This window comes from Saccopteryx bilineata, chromosome X, assembly GCF_036850765.1.
Source record: "Saccopteryx bilineata isolate mSacBil1 chromosome X, mSacBil1_pri_phased_curated, whole genome shotgun sequence".
In the NCBI taxonomy this organism is placed as follows: Eukaryota; Metazoa; Chordata; class Mammalia; order Chiroptera; family Emballonuridae; genus Saccopteryx; species Saccopteryx bilineata.
In genome coordinates, this window is record NC_089502.1 from 100,872,879 (window position 1) to 100,893,061 (window position 20,183).

A 20,183-nucleotide genomic window follows, 5' to 3' on the forward strand; every position below is an offset into this window, starting at 1 on the left:
TTTAAAGTTTCATCATTGGTGTATCGGAAAGCAACAAATAGACTTTTGTATATTGATTATGTATCCTGTGACTTTATTGTATTAGTTTATTTTTTCTAATATTTTGTGGTGGAATTGTTGGGTATTTCTATGTACAAAATCATGTCATCTGCCAAAAGTGATGCCTTTACCTTTTTTCCCCAATATGGATGCCTTTTATTTCTTTCTCTTGCCTGATTGCTCTGGCTAAAGCTTTCAGAACTATGTTGAATAAGAGTAGAGAGAGTGTGCAGCCTTGTCTTGTTCCTGACTTTAGAGAAAAATCCTTAATTTTTTTCACCATTTAGTTTGAAATTAGCTGATAGTTTGTCATATATGGCCTTTATTTTTTTAATGTACTTTCCTTCTGTCATGATTTTATTAAGTATTTTAAACATATTGGAATATTGTATCTTATCGAATATCTTTTCTGCATCTATTGATAAGATCACATGCTTTTTGTTCTTTGTTTTGTTGATGTGGTGTGTTACATTGATCAATTTCCATATGTTGACCCATCTTTGTGATCCTGGAATAAATTCCACTTTATCGTGAGGCATTATTTTTAATATATTGTTGTATTCGATTTGCTAGTATTTTGTTTAGGATTTTTGCATCTGACTTCATTAGAGATATTTGTCTGTAGTTTCCCTTTTTTGTGTTGTTCTTGCCAAGTTTTGGTATCAGGGTTACATTGGCCTCATAAAGTGAGTTAAAGAGTATTGCTTCTTCTTCTATTTTTTTGGAAGACTGAGAAAGATAGGTACCAAATCATCTTTGAATGTTTGGTAGAATTCCCTAGTATAGCCATCTGGTCTTGGACTTCCATTTTTGGAGAAATTTTTGAGAGTTGTTTCTATTTCCTCCCTGCTTATACATCTATTTAGGTTTTCCACTTCTTCATGACACAATCTAGGAAGATTTTATAGCTCTAAGAATTTATCCATTTCTTCTAGGTTGTTGAATTTGGTGGCATATAATCTTTCATAGCAGAATTTGCCACATTTATAAGTTATATCATTAGCATCTCTTTTATTTAGTTAATGACAGTCATTTTGTGGTCTCCATTGAATGGAGACTCTCATTTGACCATCACCTTTCCTCCATGATGCTGTGTTTAGTCTCAGCTTTCTTCAGTGTTGTCCTCATGTTTCTTTATATCCATAACCGAGCTTTCTCTGTTTTACTGGTTACTCTTTTTCTGTCACCCAGGAAATGTGATTGTGAGTAGAAGCTTGGGTTCAACATTGAAAAGAGTGAGGGAAGAGGTGAGAAACCCTTTGCTCTTCTATTTCCATTCTAACTCCTTTGTTAATTCATGTTTTTCACATGATTTTTATTCCAAACTTGAGCATTTAGAAGCATGCTATTCTTTCACTGAAATATCTCACCTATACCCAGAATATTTGAGAACTTTCCTTCCTTTACCAAGCTATATATTGTACACCTCATGTGCTCAGCTTGTGCCAAAGTTCATAGGTTCAACCCCTCTCCTAGAAGGGGCGCCTTTCTCTGTTTCATGGCCACAAGCTGTACTTCTAAATCTGACTTATTTGTTGATGGAGCAGGCTGAGGGTTGACTGTGACAGGGTTATGGCCACATCACATTAACCTGATCTTCACTACTTGGAAACTTCCACAAAAATAGAGGCAAATTAACTGTTCAATTCTTTCACAGTGCAGAAGGGAGATTTCCTTCCTTTCTTCGAATCTGAGGTGAGGTTTTGAACAAAGGTACCATAGGAGATGGTACCATAACTACATAGGAAACGGTACCACAATTAAATGTCAAAGGCACTTCCTTCCTACATGGATTTCTGCTCAATTTCAATAGCTCAGGTAGAACACACTTGGTCTTATACCATCTTCTGATCTGTTTTTCAAAGAAGCATTGTGGGGAAGAAGTAGAAACCAAACAGTTAAATTAAGAAGTTTGCAGGAGTTGAAAGAGTTTACATAGAGTTGAAAGCTTGCATCTTGTCATGAATTTGGGAAAATAGAAATCAATTTCAGAGTTACCAGGACTGCTCTCAAGGCCCTTGTGCCTAATTGGTACTGTGCAAGACATGAAGAGATGGATACAATTTTCTTTCTAAAATAGTCACAGGCTTGGTGTTTGGAAAAAAACCAAACAAACAGGAACAGGTGGAGAAAATGTCATGAATGGTGGTGGAAGCTGACAGAACTTTGAACAACTGTAATTATTTAGAGTGAATGTTAGTTCCAAAATAAATGAGTAGCAAGAGTTGAGTGCCTGAGAGGTGGGAGGAGCCAAAAGGGTTTTTTTTTTTATCAGGACTGATATTTTTCAAATCAGCAGAGTTTGAGGACTGATTTCAGATGGTATGTGAATGCAGAAGTTGGTTAGGTTTTGATAGTGGAGTCAAATAAAAAACAAACCTAGAGAGAGGGAGACCAGTAAACCATTCACCGGAACCTTCTCTTTCTCCTTCTTCAATTGCCACAACCCTGAGACCCTTACCTTGTTCAATTTGGTATATGATGAGTTTCAAGGATTTCTGGAGATTCCTGGCTTTTGTGGCCAGCTCCAACTTGCACTTGGCTATGTGGTCTATTTGAGGGACAAAAGGTGTTCCAGCAGCCTTGCCACTGTCTGCACATACTGTAGCACTCTTCTCAACTGCTACCTCCTCAGCCAGGACATCAATCAGGACACTGAGATTGTCATACATTAAGTCACTCTGTATATGGAGGAAGGAGAGAGGACATTGTTATTAGGGACCAGTGCTTGGGAGGACAGAATGAGAGGTTGGAGTGGTATGGGGAGATGTGTGGAAGGGTAGCAATTGGCCAGGAACATTGAGGATAAAAAGTTATCTGTGGGGAAATGAAAGTTTTTGAAAAGATGTATTTGTGTACATGTATTGGAATAACTTAAGAGTGTTAGGGGATAAAACAGATTTAATTTGTTTTTTAGCAGCTGCAGGATCCAATGTATGTTGTCAATTTTTTTTCTCATGTCACACTAGGTTGTAAAATAACATGGCCAAGTAGAGGAAAGATAAATATTTCTGAATTGGATTTTTCATGCGCATGCACCTATGGATGTGGGTGTGTTCCTGCATGGGTGCCTGGTGTCTGCCTTTTTATATGTGAATGTTTGGGGATGTGCTGAGTAATTATGACTTGATTCCCAGCTACATCACTTAATAGTTTGTGACTTGAGTCAAGTTACCTAACCTCTTTGTGCTTCCATAGTCTAAGAAGATTTTGAGGATTAATTAACAAACTAAAACTGTTTAACAATTCCTGGCACAGAGTAAGTGTTATTGTAAGTATTAGCTATTGTTATTGTTGTTGTTGTTATAGTGGTAAATGTGGCTCTATTTCTAGCATGTATTTATTTGTACATATTTTCACGCATTTTCTGATATACACCATGTGCATACATGCTTGGTGTACACTTGTGTCTAAGTGTGAGCAGATGCTTGGCATGTAGTTAGATACACAATACACATATAAGCATGAATAGTGCTACTCTTCATTTGGTGGAAAATGAACATTGATGAAGTTAACTTTGCCCATCAGGGAGGCTTACCAGCTGCTCCTTTCTGCATTTCTTTTACAATTCCCAGTGATAGCCACCTGGCTCCACAAAGAATGTAAGATAAAAGGAGTGGAAACTTACTTTCAAAATCACAGACTCTATTGTTGCATTGTTCTGCTTTATCTGACTCCAGGCCTTTACAATATCAAGCACAAAATCTTCCACTGCTGAACACAGGAACCTGAAAAGATGAGATAGATGGCACAATCTGACATGGACCATGAGATTCAGAGCCCTTCTCTCTTACACTGTCATTAGTCTCCATCTTCTTCCTCCTCCTTCTCTCTTTCCTGATCTCCTCCCTCCCTCTGCTTTTCCCTCTCCTCCCGACTCCCTCTCCCTTTTTTGTTTTTGTTTTTCCTGCTTTCCCATGTATTTATAGTGAAATATGCAAGTACTTAAGAGCGATTAACCATCATTTCTTAATCCTAATTCCAAATTTACAGAAAATAGAAATCAATTGATCCTAATTAGGTCAGAATTTCACCCTGGGTCAAATTAGCTATGGTTTAAGGCCCCAACTAATTCAGTATAAACATAATTATATTGGTAGAACTGTCTCTGTGGGGAGTGTTTCTCAAAGGAGAGTGTGTAGACTTGGTAGTAACCCTCCAAGGACTGCCAGAAGGAGTGAATGATCCACATATTTAAAAGGAGAGAATGTGTTGTTCAGGCTAGGAGAAAGTAGCTATAGTAGATACTACAGAGACTTTTCCTAGTGACAGAGAAAAATCAAGGTATCCCTATTATAGTGAGTTATGCTATGCTCTTGAATGGTGCAAAATATTGTATTTTTCTTCCATAACACTCCTTTTTATCTTTAAAAGAAATTTTAAAAAATTTCAATTAAAGTTGATATGCTATATTATATTAGTTGCAGGTGTACAACATAGTGATTAGACATTTATACAACATACAAAGTGATCATCCCAATAAGTCAAGTACCCATCTGACAACATACATAATTATTACAATATTTTATTTATTTTTAGGTGAGAGGAGGGGAGATAGTGAGGCAGACTCCCACATGCACCTGACTGGGATCCACCTAGCAACTGGGTCTTGGGCTGTTGCTTGAATTAACCAAGCTATCCTTAGTGCCAGAGCCTGATACACTTGGACCAATCAAGCTATCCTCAGTGCCCAGGGCCATGCTCAAACCAATCGAGACACTGGCTACAGGAGAAGAGGGAGAGAAGGGGGAGAAAGAGGGGGAGAGAAGCAAATGGTTGCTTTTCCTGTGTGCCCTGACTAGGAATCAAATCTAGAACGTCCATACATTGGGCCAATGCTCTATCCACTGAGCCACCAGCCAGGGCCATTATAATATTTTTTACTATACTTTCTATGCTGTGCTTTACATCCTCATGACTATTTTTATAACTGACAATTTGTATATCTTAATCCTTGTTTTTTCACCTAGCCCCTCAACTTCCCTCTCACCTGGCATCAATCAATTTATTCTCTGTATCTATAAGTTTTGTTTATTTATTTATTTTGGTTTTTTAGATTCCACATAAAAGTGAAATACGGTATTTTCTTTTCCTTTTTTGTCTGACTTAATTCACTTAGCATAATATCCTCTAGGTCCATCCATGTTGTTGAAAATAACAAGATTTCATTTTTTTATGGCTGTAGTGTGTGTGTGTATATATATATATACACACACACACTACATTTTTATCCACTCATCTATCAATGGACACTTAAGTTGCTTTCATAATTTGGCTGTTGTAAATAATGTTACAATGAATGTAGGGATGTACATGTCTTTTCAAATTAGTGTTTTGGATTTCTTCAAATAAATACCCAGAAATAGAATTGCTGAGTCACATGGCACTTCTAATTTTAATTTTTGAGGAAACTCCATACTGTTTTCCAAGGTAGATGCACCAATTTGCAATTTGACCAACAGTGCATGAGGGCTTCCTTTTCTCCACATCCTTGCCAACACTTGTTGTTTGTTGATTTATTGATGATAGCCATTCTGACAAGTGTGCTATGATATTACACTGTGGTTTTAATTTGCATTTCCCTGATGATTAGAGGTGCTGAACATCTTTTTATATGGCTATGGGCCATCAGTACACCTTCTTTGGAGAAATGTCTATTCAAGTCCTTTCCCCATTTTTAAATTGGATTTTTTTTTTGGTGTTAAGTTGTATGACTTCCTTATATATTTGAAATATTAGCACCTTATCACATGTATAATTGGCAAAGGCAAATACCTCTTCTATTCAGTAGATTGTCTTTTTTGTTTTGTTGATGATTTCTTTTGCTGTGCAAAACTCTTTAGTTTAATGTAGTCCTGTTTGTTTATTTTTTCTTTTGTTTCTCTTGCCCGAGGAGACATATCCAAAACAATATTACTAAGAGCAGTGTCAAAGAGTTTACTGTCTATGTTTTCTTCTAGGAATTTTAGGGTTTTGGATCTTACATTTAAGACTTTAATTCATTTTGAGTTCATTCTTGCATATGGTGTAACAAATTGATTCAGCTTTATTTTATGCATGTATCAGTCCAATTTTCCCAATACTATTTATTGAAGAGACTGTCTTTACCCATTGTATATTCTTGCATAAGCTTATTTCTGGGATCTATTCTGTTTCACTGATCTTTGTGTCTGTTTTTAGGATAGTGCCATGCTGTTTTAATTACTATAGCCTTGTACTGTGCTTAATTTGAGATCAGGTAGTGTGATATCTTCAACTTTGTTCTTTTTTTTTTTTTTGCAAGATTGCTTTAACTATTCAGGGTATTTTGTGACTCTATATAAATTTTAGCATTCTTTGTTCTAGTTTTGTGAAAAATGTCATTCGTATTTTATAGGGATCTCACTGAATCTGTAGATTGCTTTGAGTTGTACAAATAAGTAGTTAATTCTTCTTATTTGTGACAACAGTATATCCTCCCATTTATTATATCTTCAATTTCTTTCTTCAATTTCTTATAGTTTTTTGAAATACAGATACCTTCTTGGTTAAATTTATTTCTAGATATTTTATTCTGTTTGATGCAATTGTAAGTGAGGTTGTTTTCTTAATTTCTTAATTTCTCTATCTGATAGTTTGTTATTGGTGTATAATAATGCAACTAATTTCTAGATATTTATTTTGTATCTTGCTATGTTATTGAATTCATTATTGAATTCATTTATTAGTTTTAGTAGTTTGTTTTGGGCAGATTTTTATGTGTTTCTATATATACAATCATGTCGTCTGCAAATAAAGACTGTTTTAATTCTTTGTTTTAAATTTGGATGTGCTTTATTTAGTTTTCCTGTCTGATTGCTGTGGCTAGGACTTCCAATACTATTATGTTGAATAAATGTGGTGAAAATGGACATCCTTGTTCTAATATTAAGGGAAACTTTTAAGGTTTCACCTTTGAATATGATGTGAGCTGTGGTTTTGTCATATATGACCTTGATTATATTGAGGCATGTTCCCTGTATACTCACTTTGCTGAGAGTTTTTAATCATAAATCATTGAAGGATTTTGTCAACTGCTATTTCTGCATGTATTGATATGATCATATGATTTTTACCTTTTATTTTAGTTATGTAGTGTCCCATGTGAATTAAAGCAGTCTTGCACCCTTGGAATAAATCCTACTTGATTATAGTGTATGTTCTTTTTAATGACTTGCTAAAATAAGTTTGCTAATATTTATTGAGAATTTTTACATTTATGTTCATCAGGGATATTGGCCAATAAGTTTTTCTTTTGGTAGTGTCATTGTCTGCTTTTGGAATCAGGGTAATGCTGGCCTCATAAAAAGACTTTGAGAGCATTCCCTCATCTTCAGTATTTTGGACTAATTTGAGAAGAATGGGTATTAATTATTTTTCAAATATTTGGTAAAATTTACCTGTCAAGCAATCTGTTTGTTAGGAATTTTTTGATAACTGATTCGATTTCATTAGTTGTTATTGGTAAATTGAAATGATCTTTTTCTTCCTGAGTCATCCTTGAAAGATGGTATGTTACTAGGAATTTAACCATTTCTTTCAGGTCATCCGATTTGTTGATGTCCAATTGTTCAAAGCATTTTTTTATGATCCTTTGTATTTTGTGGTGTCGGTTCAACACTTCTCTTTCACTTCTGATTTTATTTATTTAGGCCCTCTCTCTTTCTCTTTCTCTCTCTCTCTCTTTTCTTGATGAGACTGGCAAAAGGTTTAATTTTTGTTATTTATTTATTTATTTATTTATTTATTTATTTATATGGAGGTAAGGAGAAACAGAGACAGAAACATGGAGCTACTCCTGTATGGGCCCTGACTGGGGAATTAAAACAGCCACCTCTTTGATCTGGGATGATGCTCTTACCAACAGCGCAATTTAGCCAGGGCTTAGTTTTTACTGATTTTTTTTTTAGAAAGACAGACAGAGCAAGAGTGAGAGGGGAGGAGGAAGGGATGAATCTGTTGCTCCACTCAGTCATGCATTTTTTTGGTTGCTCCCCATATGTGTCCTGACTGGACATAGAACCTGCAACCTTGTTGTTTTGGGACATCAATCTTAGCCAACTGTGCTAACTGGCCAGGGCCAATTTTGCTTATCTTTTATATGAACCAGTTTTTGGCTTCATTTATATTTCCTATTATTATTTTAGACTTTATTTCATTTATTTACCTTCTAATCTTTATTTCCTTCCTTTTACTCACTAGGGTTTTACTTGCTTTTTTTTTTCTATTTCCATTAAATGTAATGTTAATTGTTTCTTTTTTTTCTTTTTTTTCTTTTTTTTAAATAAATTTTTATTAATGGTAACGGGATGACATTAATAAATCAGGGTACATATATTCAAAGAAAACATGTCTAGGTTATTTTGTCATTAAATTATGTTGCATACCCCTCGCCCAAAGTCAGATTGTCCTCCGCCACCCTCTATCTAGTTCTCTGTGCCCCTCCCACTCCCCCAAACTCTCTACCTCCCTCCCTCCCATGTCCTCCCTCCCCCCACCCCTGGTAACCACCACACTCTTGTCCATGTCTCTTAGTCTCGTTTTTATGTTCCACCAATGTATGGAATCATGTAGTTCTTGTTTTTTTCTGATTTACTTATTTCACTCCGTATAATGTTATCAAGTTCCCACCATTTTGCTGTAAATGATCTGATGTCATCATTTCTTATGGCTGAGTAGTATTCCATAGTGTATATGTGCCACATCTTCTTTATCCAGTCTTCTATTGAAGGGCTTTTTGGTTGTTTCCATGTCTTGGCCACTGTGAACAGTGCTGCAATGAACATGGGGCTACATGTGTCTTCACGTATCAATGTTTCTGAGTTTTTGGGGTATATACCCAGTAGAGGGATTGCTGGGTCATAAGATAGTTCTATTTTCAGTTTTTTGAGGAACCACCATACTTTCCTCCATAATGGTTGTACTACTTTACAGTCCCACCAACAGTGAATGAGGGTTCCTTTTTCTCCACAGCCTCTCCAACATTTGCTATTACCCGTCTTGTTGATAATAGCTAATCTAACAGGGGTGAGGTGGTATCTCATTGTAGTTTTGATTTGCATTTCTCTAATATCTAATGAAGCTGAGAATCTTTTCACATATCTGTTGACCATTTGTATCTCTTCCTGGGAGAAGTGTCTGTTCATGTCCTCTTCCCATTTTTTTATTGGATTGTTTGTTTGTTTGTTGTTGAGTTTTATGAGTTCTTTCTTTGAAAATTTTGGATATTAGGCCCTTATCTGAGCTGTTGTTTGAAAATATCATTTCCCATTTAGTTGGCTGTCTGTTTATTTTGATATCAGTTTCTCTTGCTGAGCAAAAACTTTTTATTCTGATGTAGTCCCATTCATTTATCTTTGCCTTCACTTCTCTTGCCATTGGAGTCAAGTTCATAAAATGTTCTTTAAAACCCAGGTCCATGATTTTAGTACCTATGTCTTCTTCTATGTACTTTATTGTTTCAGGTCTTATATTTAGGTCTTTGATCCATTTTGAATTAATTTTAGTACACAGGGACAGGCTGTAGTCGAGTTTCATTCTTTTGCATGTGGCTTTCCAGTTTTCCCAACACCATTTGTTGAAGAGGCTTTCTTTTCTCCATTGTGTGTTGTAGGCCCCTTTATCAAAGATTATTTGACCATATATATGTGGTTTTATTTCTGGGCTTTCTATTCTGTTCCATTGGTCTGAGTGTCTATTTTTCTGCCAATACCATGCTGTTTTGATTATCGTGGCCCTATAATATAGTTTAAAGTCAGGTATTGTAATGCTCCCAGCTTCATTCTTTTTCCTTAGGATTGTTTTGGCTATTCGGGGTTTTTTATAGTTCCATATAAATCTGATGATTTTTTGTTCCATTTCTTTAAAAAATCTCATAGGGATTTTGATGGGAATTGCATTAAATTTGTATATTGCTTTGGGTAATATGGCCATTTTGATTATATTTATTCTTCCTATCCAAGAACAAGGAATATTTTTCCATCTCATTGTATCTTTTTCGATTTCCCTTAACAATGCTTTGTAATTTTCATTATAAAGGTCCTTTACATTCTTTGTTATGTTTATTCCTAGGTATTTTATTTTTTTTGTTGCAATCATGAAGGGGATTATTTTTTTGAGTTCGTTTTCTAATATTTCATTGTTGGCATATAGAAAGGCTATGGACTTTTGTATGTTAATTTTGTATCCTGCGACCTTACTGTATTGGTTTATTGTTTCTAATAATCTTTTTGTGGAGTCCTTTGGGTTTTCGATGTATAGGATCATATCATCAGCAAAAAGTGATACCTTTACTTCTTCTTTTCCGATATGGATGCCTTTTATTTCTTTGTCTTGTCTGATTGCTCTGGCCAGAACTTCTAGCACCACGTTAAATAAGAGTGGAGTGGACAACCCTGTCTTGTTCCTGATTTAAGGTAGAAAGTCCTCAGTTTTATGCCGTTTAATAGGATGTTGGCTGATGGTTTATCATATATGGCCTTTATCATGTTGAGATATTTTCCTTCTATACCCATTTTGTTGAGAGTCTTAAACATAAAATTGTGTTGTATTTTATCAAAAGCCTTTTCTGCATCTATTGATAAGATCATGTGGTTTTTGTTCTTTGTTTTGTTGATATGGTGTGTTACGTTAACCGTTTTGCGTATGTTGAACCATCCTTGAGATTCTGGGATGAATCCCACTTGATCATGATGTATTATTTTTTTAATATGTTGTTGTATTCGGTTTGCCAGTATTTTGTTTAGTATTTTAGCATCTGTATTCATTAGAGATATTGGTCTGTAGTATTCTTTCTTTGTGCCATCCTTGCCTGGTTTTGGTATGAGGGTTATGTTGGCCTCATAAAATGTGTTTGGAAGTATTGCTTCTTCTTCAATTTTTTGGAAGACTTTAAGTAGAATAGGAACCAAGTCTTCTTTGAATGTTTGATAGAATTCACTAGTATAACCATCTGGGCCTGGACTTTTATTTTTGGGGAGGTTTTTAATAGTTTTTTCTATTTCCTCCCTGCTGATTGGTCTGTTTGGGCTTTCTACTTCTTCATGACTCAGTCTAGGTAGGTTGTATTGTTCTAGGAATTTATCCATTTCTTCTAGATTGTTGTATTTGGTGGCATATAATTTCTCATAGTATTCTACAATAATTCTTTGTATATCTATGATGTCTGTGGTGATCTCTCCTCTTTCATTTTGGATTTTATTTATTTGAGTCCTGTGCCTTTTTTCCTTGGTGAGTCTTGCCAAGGGTTTGTCAATTTTGTTGATCTTTTCAAAGAACCAGCTCCTTGTTTTATTGATTTTTTCTATAGTTTTTCTGTTCTGTATTTCATTTATTTCTGCTCTGATTTTTATTATCTTATTTCTTCGGCTGGTTTTGGGTTGTCTTTGTTTTTCTTTATCAAGTTCCTTAAGGTGTGAAGTTAAGTGGTTTACTTCGGCTCTCTCTTGTTTGTTCATATAGGCCTGAAGTGATATGAACTTTCCTCTTATTACTGCTTTTGCTGCATCCCAGAGATTCTGATATGTCATATTTTCATTTTCATTTGTCTGTATATATCTTTTGATCTCTGCGCTTATTTCTCCTTTGACCCATTCATTTTTTAGAAGTATGTTGTTTAGTTTCCACATTTTTGTGGGTTTTCCCCCCTCTTTTTTGCAGTTGAATTCTAGTTTCAAGGCTTTATGATCAGAAAATATGCTTGGTACAATTTCAATTTTTCTAAATTTGCTGATATTGTCTTTGTGGCCCAACATATGGTCAATTCTTGAGAATGTTCCGTGTACACTAGAGAAAAATGTATACTCTGTCGCTTTGGGATGAAGTGCCCTGTAGATGTCTATCATATCCAGGTGTTCTAGTATTTCGTTTAAGGCCACTATACCTTTATTGATTCTCTGTTTGGATGACTGATCGAGAGCCGTCAGCGGTGTATTGAGGTCTCCAAGTATGATTGTATTTTTGTTAGTTTTTGTTTTAAGGTCAATAAGTAGCTGTCTTATATATTTTGGTGCTCCTTGGTTTGGTGCGTATATATTAAGGATTGTTATGTCTTCTTGATTCAACTTCCCCTTAATCATTATGAAATGACCATTTTTGTCTCTGAGTACTTTTTCTGTCTTGTAGTCAGCATTATTAGATATGAGTATTGCTACACCTGCTTTTTTTTGGGTGTTGTTTGCTTGGAGTATTGTTTTCCAGCCTTTCCCTTTGAATTTGTTTTTATCCTTGTTGCTTAGATGTGTTTCTTGTAGGCAGCATATAGTTGGATTTTTTTTAATCCATTCTGCTACTCTGTGTCTTTTTATTGGTAAGTTTAATCCATTTACATTTAGTGTAATTATTGACACTTGTGGGTTCCCTACTGCCATTTTATAAATTGCTTTCTGTTAGTTTTGTATCTAGTTTGATTCTTCTCTTTTGTTTTTCTATCATTTGTTTTTGTTTGTTTGTGTTCCATACTTCTTTCCTCTGTTGCTACCTTTTTTAAGTCAAGTGTTTTTGTGGTGGTTTTTTCAAGGGTGGTTACCATTAAGTAATGAAAAGGGTACCTACCATATTCATTGTAGTACCCTATCTTATGAGTATTTCTGCACTTCATCGTCCTTTGCTACTGTTAATCTCCATCCTCTCCCTCCTTTTTTTCCTTTGTTGTCACAGTTTAAGTTTGGTTTTTTTGTATTCTTGGTGGAGCTGTTACTTGTGGTGTTGTTTTCTTTTGTTCTTTGAATCTGGTTGGAAAACCCCCTTTAGTATTTCCTGGAGTGGGGGCTTTCTGTTGATAAATTCTCTCATCTTTTCTGTATTTGTGAATGTTTTTATATCTCCTTCGTACTTGAAGGATGGGTATAGTATTCTTGGCTGAAAGTTCCTCTCTTTCAGGGCTTTAAATATTGGGGTCCACTCTCTTCTAGCTTGTAGAGTTTCTGCTGAGAAATCTGATGATAATCTAATAGGCCTTCCTTTATATGTTGTACTCTTCTTTTCCCTGGCTGCCTTGAGAATTTTTTCTTTGTCATTGGTTTGTGTCATCTTTATTATGATGTGCCTTGGAGTGGGTTTGTTGGGGTTAAGAAAACTCAGTGTTCTGTTTGCTTCTTGAATGTGAGGCTTTAGTTCTTTCCACAGGCTTGGGAAGTTCTCGTCTATTATTTGTTTGAGTATATTCTCCATTCCATTTTCTTTCTCTTCTCCCTGTGATATACCTATTATTCTTATGTTATTCTTTCTGATGGAGTCAGACAATTCCTGTAGGGCTTTCTCGTTTTTTATTATTTTTAAGTCTCTTTCTTCTTCTCTCTGTTGTGCCTCAAGTTGTTTGTCTTCTATTTCACTAATCCTATCTTCAATCTGGGCTGTGCTGTTAGCTAAGCTTGTTACCTCGTTTTTCAGCTCGTGAATTGAGTTTTTCATTTCTGTTTGATTTGTTTTTATAGTTTCAATTTCCTTGGTAATATATTCTTTGTGTTCATTGAGTTGTTTTCTGATCTCCCTAAATTGCCTTTCTGTGTTTTCTTGTATATCTCTGAGTATTTTTAAGATTTCTATTTTAAATTCTCTGTCATTTCGCTCCAAGGCTTCCAATATGTTAAGTCTTTTCTCCATAGATTTTTCCACATCTATTTGTGTTACCTCTCTTTCTTTTGTATCCATAATATTCGATTTCCTCTTTCTTATTGGCATCTGAGGGTGGTCTTGTTGATAGCACTAATTAGAATTAATAAAGAGTAAAAAGTAAAAAAAAAAAAAAAGGTAAAACACCCCACAAAAAAAACAGTAATAATTTATTATTTCCCCCTTTTTTCTTTCTTCTCTTTCCCTCCTCTCCCCTCCTCAGGGAAATATCGTGATGACCTCTGAATTACATTATGCTAAATGGAACAAAAACTGCCTATAATGGAGGGCCTGATTTGGGGTGAAGAGTTCAAGGGGCAAAAAAAGGGAGTAGGGACCTACTAAATGCAAAAAAAAAAAAAAAAAAGGAAGAAAATCTTAGATAAGCATAAGATGATTTGCTTGTAAGTGATGGTCGACTAAGAGATATAATGAGAGGGATAAGAGGTAACCAGAAAAAGGGAGGCAAAAAAAGAATAATAAAGAAGAAAAAAAATAAAAATAATAAGTAAAAATCTGTTGTATTAAGTGAAGCGAAGACTAAATACAATGGAGACCTTGGGTTGGGAGGAATGCTAGTGAGTTAAAAAGCAACGTAAAAAGTACCCAAAATGTCACAAAAACAAACAAACAAAAAAACAAAAACAAAAGCGAAAAAGAAAAATAAAGCCAAAAAAACACCTTGAGTTTCAAATTAACTAATTTGTTCATGATTGAGGATTAAATGGGAGGAAAGTAAAACGAGAAAAGAAAAAACGAATAGAAAGGAAAAAATAAGAAAAAGGGAAAAACGAAGGAAGAAAAAAAAAGGAAGAGAAAAAAACAAAATAAAGCAAAACAAAAAAAAAACAAAAGAGGAGAGAGTGAGAGTTAAGTGTTTTGGAGTATAACCTTAAAGGAGGGTGAGGATGAAGAAAAGAAATAAAATGTAACACTCATGGGTAGTGTAGTTCAAGAAAAGGGAAGCATAAGATGGGCAGAGAATAGAAGGACCGAGGTGGAGGAAATAGAAATAATAATAATAAAGGCAATAAGATAGAAGAAACAAACAACAACAACAAAAAATTAGTGGAACAAGTTGTAAAGTCTGTGGATTTTTCTTGATTTTGAGAGGTTAACTTCTTCCTTTTTCTTTTCTCTCCCTCTTCCTGGTCGGTGACTCTGTACCCCAGGCTCTGCCCCTGTGTCACACTTAGGTAGGGATTTGCAGTTGATGGGATTTTATGGCAATGTCATATAATTGGCTTTAGTCTTGCTGGTAGTCAAGGCTTGTTGGCGTTTGCAGGGTCCAACGATGAGAGAGTTTGCTTTCCTGGAGTCTCTCTCCTAGTCCCCCCTTCCTGAATTAGCAGCATGGTGATCCAGCTATAAGGCTGCAACTGCTTCTGCCTGGGGAGTAAGAGGCTCAAAGGGCTGGGAAATCCCCATTCTATCCCCACTCAGTGCAAGGCTTTGGGAAAGGCTCTGGCAATCAGAGCCTCCAGTGTAATCAGGCGGGGGTGGGAGTTAATTGTTGTCAAGGTGACTGTTTAGCGCCTAGCATTCAGTTGGACCACTCAATCCAGGCTTTCCACACTTTGTAGCCTGTTTTGGCTGGGAAGAAGAGGCACTAGTCTCTGCTTGCGACTAGTGTAGTATAGATTTTATTATCTGCCAAGTCCCTCTTGTTAGCATTTATCCCTGAATATGGAGGCTCTATCAATCAGAAGTTGCCCCCGCCCCTTTAGCGAGAGGCACTAAAAAATATGCCTCTTGTCTTGGATCGCTTAACTGAGAGAGATCTTATCAATTAGAACCCGTGGGTACACAGATTTCATGGGTTAAGCTAATTTCAGTGATTGGGTCCGCAGCTGTGCTCCCGAAGGTATTTCAGGCTGCCTGAGCGCCCCTCCCCCAACACTTGATTGTTAGCTTGAATGGCTGGGTGAGGTGCCCCGCCCACAGAGAGAATCTCCCAAGTAGGGAAAACCACCCTGGCGCCTCTCCCGCTCGCCCCGCTGCTGGCAGCTGGGGCGCACCAGGCGCAGGATAATGGGGCACCCTGGGTGTGTGGGCCAGTAGGGCGCTCTGGGCGCATGGAATGCCCAGGGCATGTGCGCAAATGGGGTGCTCTCGGCACCGGTGGCTGGGGACTCTCACTCTCAGTGCACGGGCTGCTGGGAACGTTAGCAGTGCTCGCTCTGCAACCAGACCAGGCGCGCGTCGGTGGCTGCTCGCCGCTCCTGAGTGTGGGCTGACTCACGACAGGTGCACTCCCTCCGTGGCTTGAATGAACGTCCCTGCCGTAGCTTCCTCTACACCCTCGTTTCTCAGATTCAAGTGATAACAGTCCTTTCGCTTTCAGTTTGTGTGGAACTCTGGAATGCTCCGAGGATAAATTTTTCTGTTTCTAGTTGATAAATTTGTTGTGATTTTGGGGAGATCTGTCAGACGCGCTGCTCACGGCGCCATTTCCGTGATGTCACTCATGTTAATTGTTAATTTGAAATTTTACTTGGTTCTTGAGATAGGCCAGAATTGGTAATAATTTCCTTTTTAGAATTGTCTGGGCTGTGTGTATTGATTTTGAGTGGTAGTAGTTTTATTTCTTTTTTAATTTATTTTATTTTATTTAGAAAGTTATATTTAATGGGGTGACACTGATCAATAGGAGTCTATAGGTTTCAGGTAAATATTTTTATAGCATTTGAACTGTTGATCGTGTTGTGTGCTCATCACCCAAAGTCAAATAATTTTCTGTTACCATGTATTTGTCACTTTACTTTCCTCCCCTCACCCATTCCACCTGTCACCCTGCTAAGTAAGCATTTCACTTTTATCTATGTGTATGATTCTGATTTTTTATATCTCACTTATGTGTGAAATCATATAGTTCTTAATGTTTTTTCTGGTTTACTTATTTCACTCAGTATAATGTTCTCAAAGTTCATTCATGCTGTTATAAATTGCAATAGGTCATCATTTCCTATGGCTGAGTAGTATTCCATTGTGTATATGTACCACATCTTTTTTATCCAATCCTCTATCAAGGGACACTTTGGTTGTTTCCATGTCTTGGTCATTGTGAATACTGCTGCAATGTCACTTCTCCCAAGAAGACATACAAATGACCAACAGATCTATGAAAAGATGCTCATCTTTGCTAACTATACGAGAAATGCAAATTAGAATTACAATGAGCCTTATACCTGCTATATTGGCTACTATCAACAAGAGAAGTAATAAATGTTGGAGAGGCTGTGGAGAAAAAGGAATTCTCATTCACTGCTGATGGGAATGTAAACTGGTACAGCCATTATAAAGAAAGTATGCTGGTTCCTCAAAAAATTAAGAATAGAACTAGTATGTGACCTAGCAATCTCTCTACTGGGTATTTCCCTCCCAAATTAAAAAAGACATTGGTACACAAAGACACATGCACCCTCATGTTCATCACAGTATTTTTATTTTCATTTGACTCATGACATCTTTTAATTTTTTCCTTGATCACCTTGTTAACCTACCCATTTATTGTTTGGTAGAATGTTACTTAGCCTCCACATGTTTGTATATTTTCAGTTTTCTTCTTATAATTGATTTCTAGTTTTATACTATTGTGACTGGAGAAGTTGCTTGACATGATTTCAGTCTTTTTAAATTTATTGAAAGTTGTTTTGTGTTCCAAAATGTAGTTTATCCTGGATGAAGTCTATCCTTTTGGATATAGTGTCTAAAAATTATCCTTTAAGTCCATATGGTCTGATATGTAATTTATGGCCATTCTTTTCCTGTTGATTTTCCACATGGATGACATATACATTGAAGTCAAGGGGATGTTAACATCCCTTACTATGACTGTATCCCTTTATGTTTGTCAAATTTGCTTTATATATTCAGGATCCTTTATATTGGGTGTGTAAATGTTTATGAGAGTTATGTCCTTTTGTTGAATTGAAAATGCCATTGTCTCTTATTGCAACCCTTTTAGAAAAAGTCTATTTTGTTCAATATAAGTATTGCTACTACAGCTTTTACTGTATCCTTTTGCATGACATATCTTTTTCCACTCTTTGCATTTAGTCTATGCGTGTCTTTTGACTTGAAATGGGTTTTCTGTAGGCAGCATATGTATGAGTCTTCTTTCTTTCCTAGCTATTCAGTCACACTATTTTAATTTTATTAATTTTTATTTTCTTAATTTAGAAAATTAAATGTAAGTGGATGACATTGATTAATAAGAGTACATAGGTTTCAGGTAAACATTTCTATAGCATTTGCACTGTTGATTGTGCTGTATGCCCATCATCCAAAGTCAGGTCATTTTCCATCACTGCATACTTGTTCCTCTTTACCCCACTCTGCCCTATCTGATATCAAATTAGAAAACTTCTGCATAACAAAAGAAACTGATAACAAAACAGAAAGGCAGCCAGCAAAATAAGACATAATATTTGCAAAAAAAAGCTCCGATAAGGTGTTAATATTCAAAATATATAAAAAACTCACAAAGCTCAGCAACAAACAAACCCTCTAATAAGAAAAAATGGGCGGAAAACTTGAACAGACACTTCTCTCAAGAAGACCAACAAATTGTCAACAGATATATAAAACATATCGTTATCTTTACTAGCTATTAGAGAAATGCAAGTCAAAACTACAATGAGATACCACCTCACACTTGTTAGATTGGCTATTATCAACAAGAGAGGTAATAAGTGTTGGAGAGGCTGTGGAGAAAAACGAACCCTCATCCACTGTTGGTGGGAATGTAAACTGGTACAGCCATTATGGAAGAAATATGGTGTTTCCTCAAAAAATTAAAAATACAATTTGTTGAAATTTCAAGGAGAGAGATCAAAGGTATCTCTTAAAATGCAATTACTCTGATGTCATCTACCTTATTTCTTTTTGTTGCAACATTTATTCCATTTAATTTTCCTTTTTAAAATTTTTATTTACAAAATTAACTTTAATAGGGTGATATTAATCAATAATAGTATATAGGTTTCAGGTAAACATTTCTATAGCATTTGAACAGTTGATTATGTTATATACCTGTTACCCAAAGTCAAATCATTTTCTGTCCCCTAGTATTTGTCCCTTTTTATACCCTTCCCACTTCATGTCTCCCTCCCCCATAACCCCATCCCCTGGTAATCACTTCACTTTTATTTATATCCCTGAGTCTCAGTTTTATATCCAACATATTTGCAAAATCAAAAGCTTTCTCTGATTTACTTATTTTACTCAGTATAATGTTCTCAGGGTCCATTTATGTTGCTGTAAATGCCACTTGGTTATCATTTCTTATGGCTGAGTAATATTCCATTGTATATATACACTTCTTCTTTATCCAGTCCTCTATTTAAGAACACTTTTGTTGTTTCCATTATCTTGGCCACTGTGAATAATGCTGCATTGTTCATGTGTCTTTATGTACCAATGTTTTTTAGTTTTAGGGATAGATACCCAGTAGAGGAAATTGCTGGGTTATATGGTAATTCTATTATATGGTATTGCTGGTATTCTATTATATGGTATTGCTGGGTTATGTGGTATTCTTAATTTTTGAGGAAACACTATACTTTCTTCCATAATGGTTGTACTAACTTGTGTTTCCACCAGCAGTGAATGAGAGTTCCTTTCCCTCCACATTCTCTGTAACACTTGTTATTACCTGTCTTGTTGTTAATAGCCAATTTAACAGTTCTCAGGTGGTATCTCATTGTAGGTTTGATTTGAAATAGTCAAATAGCTGATGAAGATGAGCATCTTTTCATTTATCTTTTGCCCATTTTTATGTCCTCTTGGGAAAAATGTTTGTTCAGGTCCTCTCTCCATTTTTCTTTTTTTTTTTTCCTCCATTTTTTAATTGGATTATTTCCTTGTTTGTTGCTGAGCTTTGTGAGTTCTTAATATGATATATTTTGAACCTTTATCATAGCAGTTGTTTGCAAATATCTCCCAATTAGTTGGCTGCTTATTTGTGTTGTTGTTAGATTTGTGTATTGCTATGCAGAATCTTTTTTTTTTTTTTTGGATATAAACTCATTAATTTATTGTTGCTTTTACTTCTCTTGTTTTGGGTGTGAAATTCATCAAATATTTTCTATGGCCAAAGTCGATAAGTTTAGTACCTATGTCTTCTTCTATGTAAGTTATTGTTTCTGATCTTATATTTAGGTTTATGGTCCATTTTGAATTAATTTTTGTGCAGGGGGACAAACTGTAGCCAAGTTTTATTCTTTTGCATGTGGCTTTTCTTTATTCCAAGTACCATTTATTGAGGAAGATTTTTATTCTCCAATGTATATTTTTGACCTCTTTTTTCAAAGATGATTTGTACATACATATGTAGGTTTATTTCTGGGCTCTCGATTCTATTCCATTGGTCTGTATGTCTGTTTTTCTGCCAGTAGCATGCTGTTTCGATTATCATCGCTTTATAGTATAATTTGAAGTTAGGCAGTATGATACCTTTAGTTTCATTTTTTTCCCTCAGGATTGCTTTGGCTATTCAGGTTTTTTTTTTTTTA

General features: G+C 35.6%; 1 protein-coding gene across 1 annotated transcript in view; it reads right to left on the reverse strand.

Moving 5' to 3' along the window:
• Positions 1-20,183, reverse strand: part of DGKK (diacylglycerol kinase kappa) — a 203,834-nt gene that overhangs the window by 21,028 nt on the left and 162,623 nt on the right. Inside the window, exons 15-16 of the mRNA XM_066250504.1 lie at positions 3,668-3,767; positions 2,501-2,720 (exon numbers count right to left, since the gene is read on the reverse strand). Coding sequence (XP_066106601.1) covers positions 2,501-2,720; positions 3,668-3,767 — 320 coding nt within the window. The remainder of the gene's footprint in view (positions 1-2,500; positions 2,721-3,667; positions 3,768-20,183) is intronic.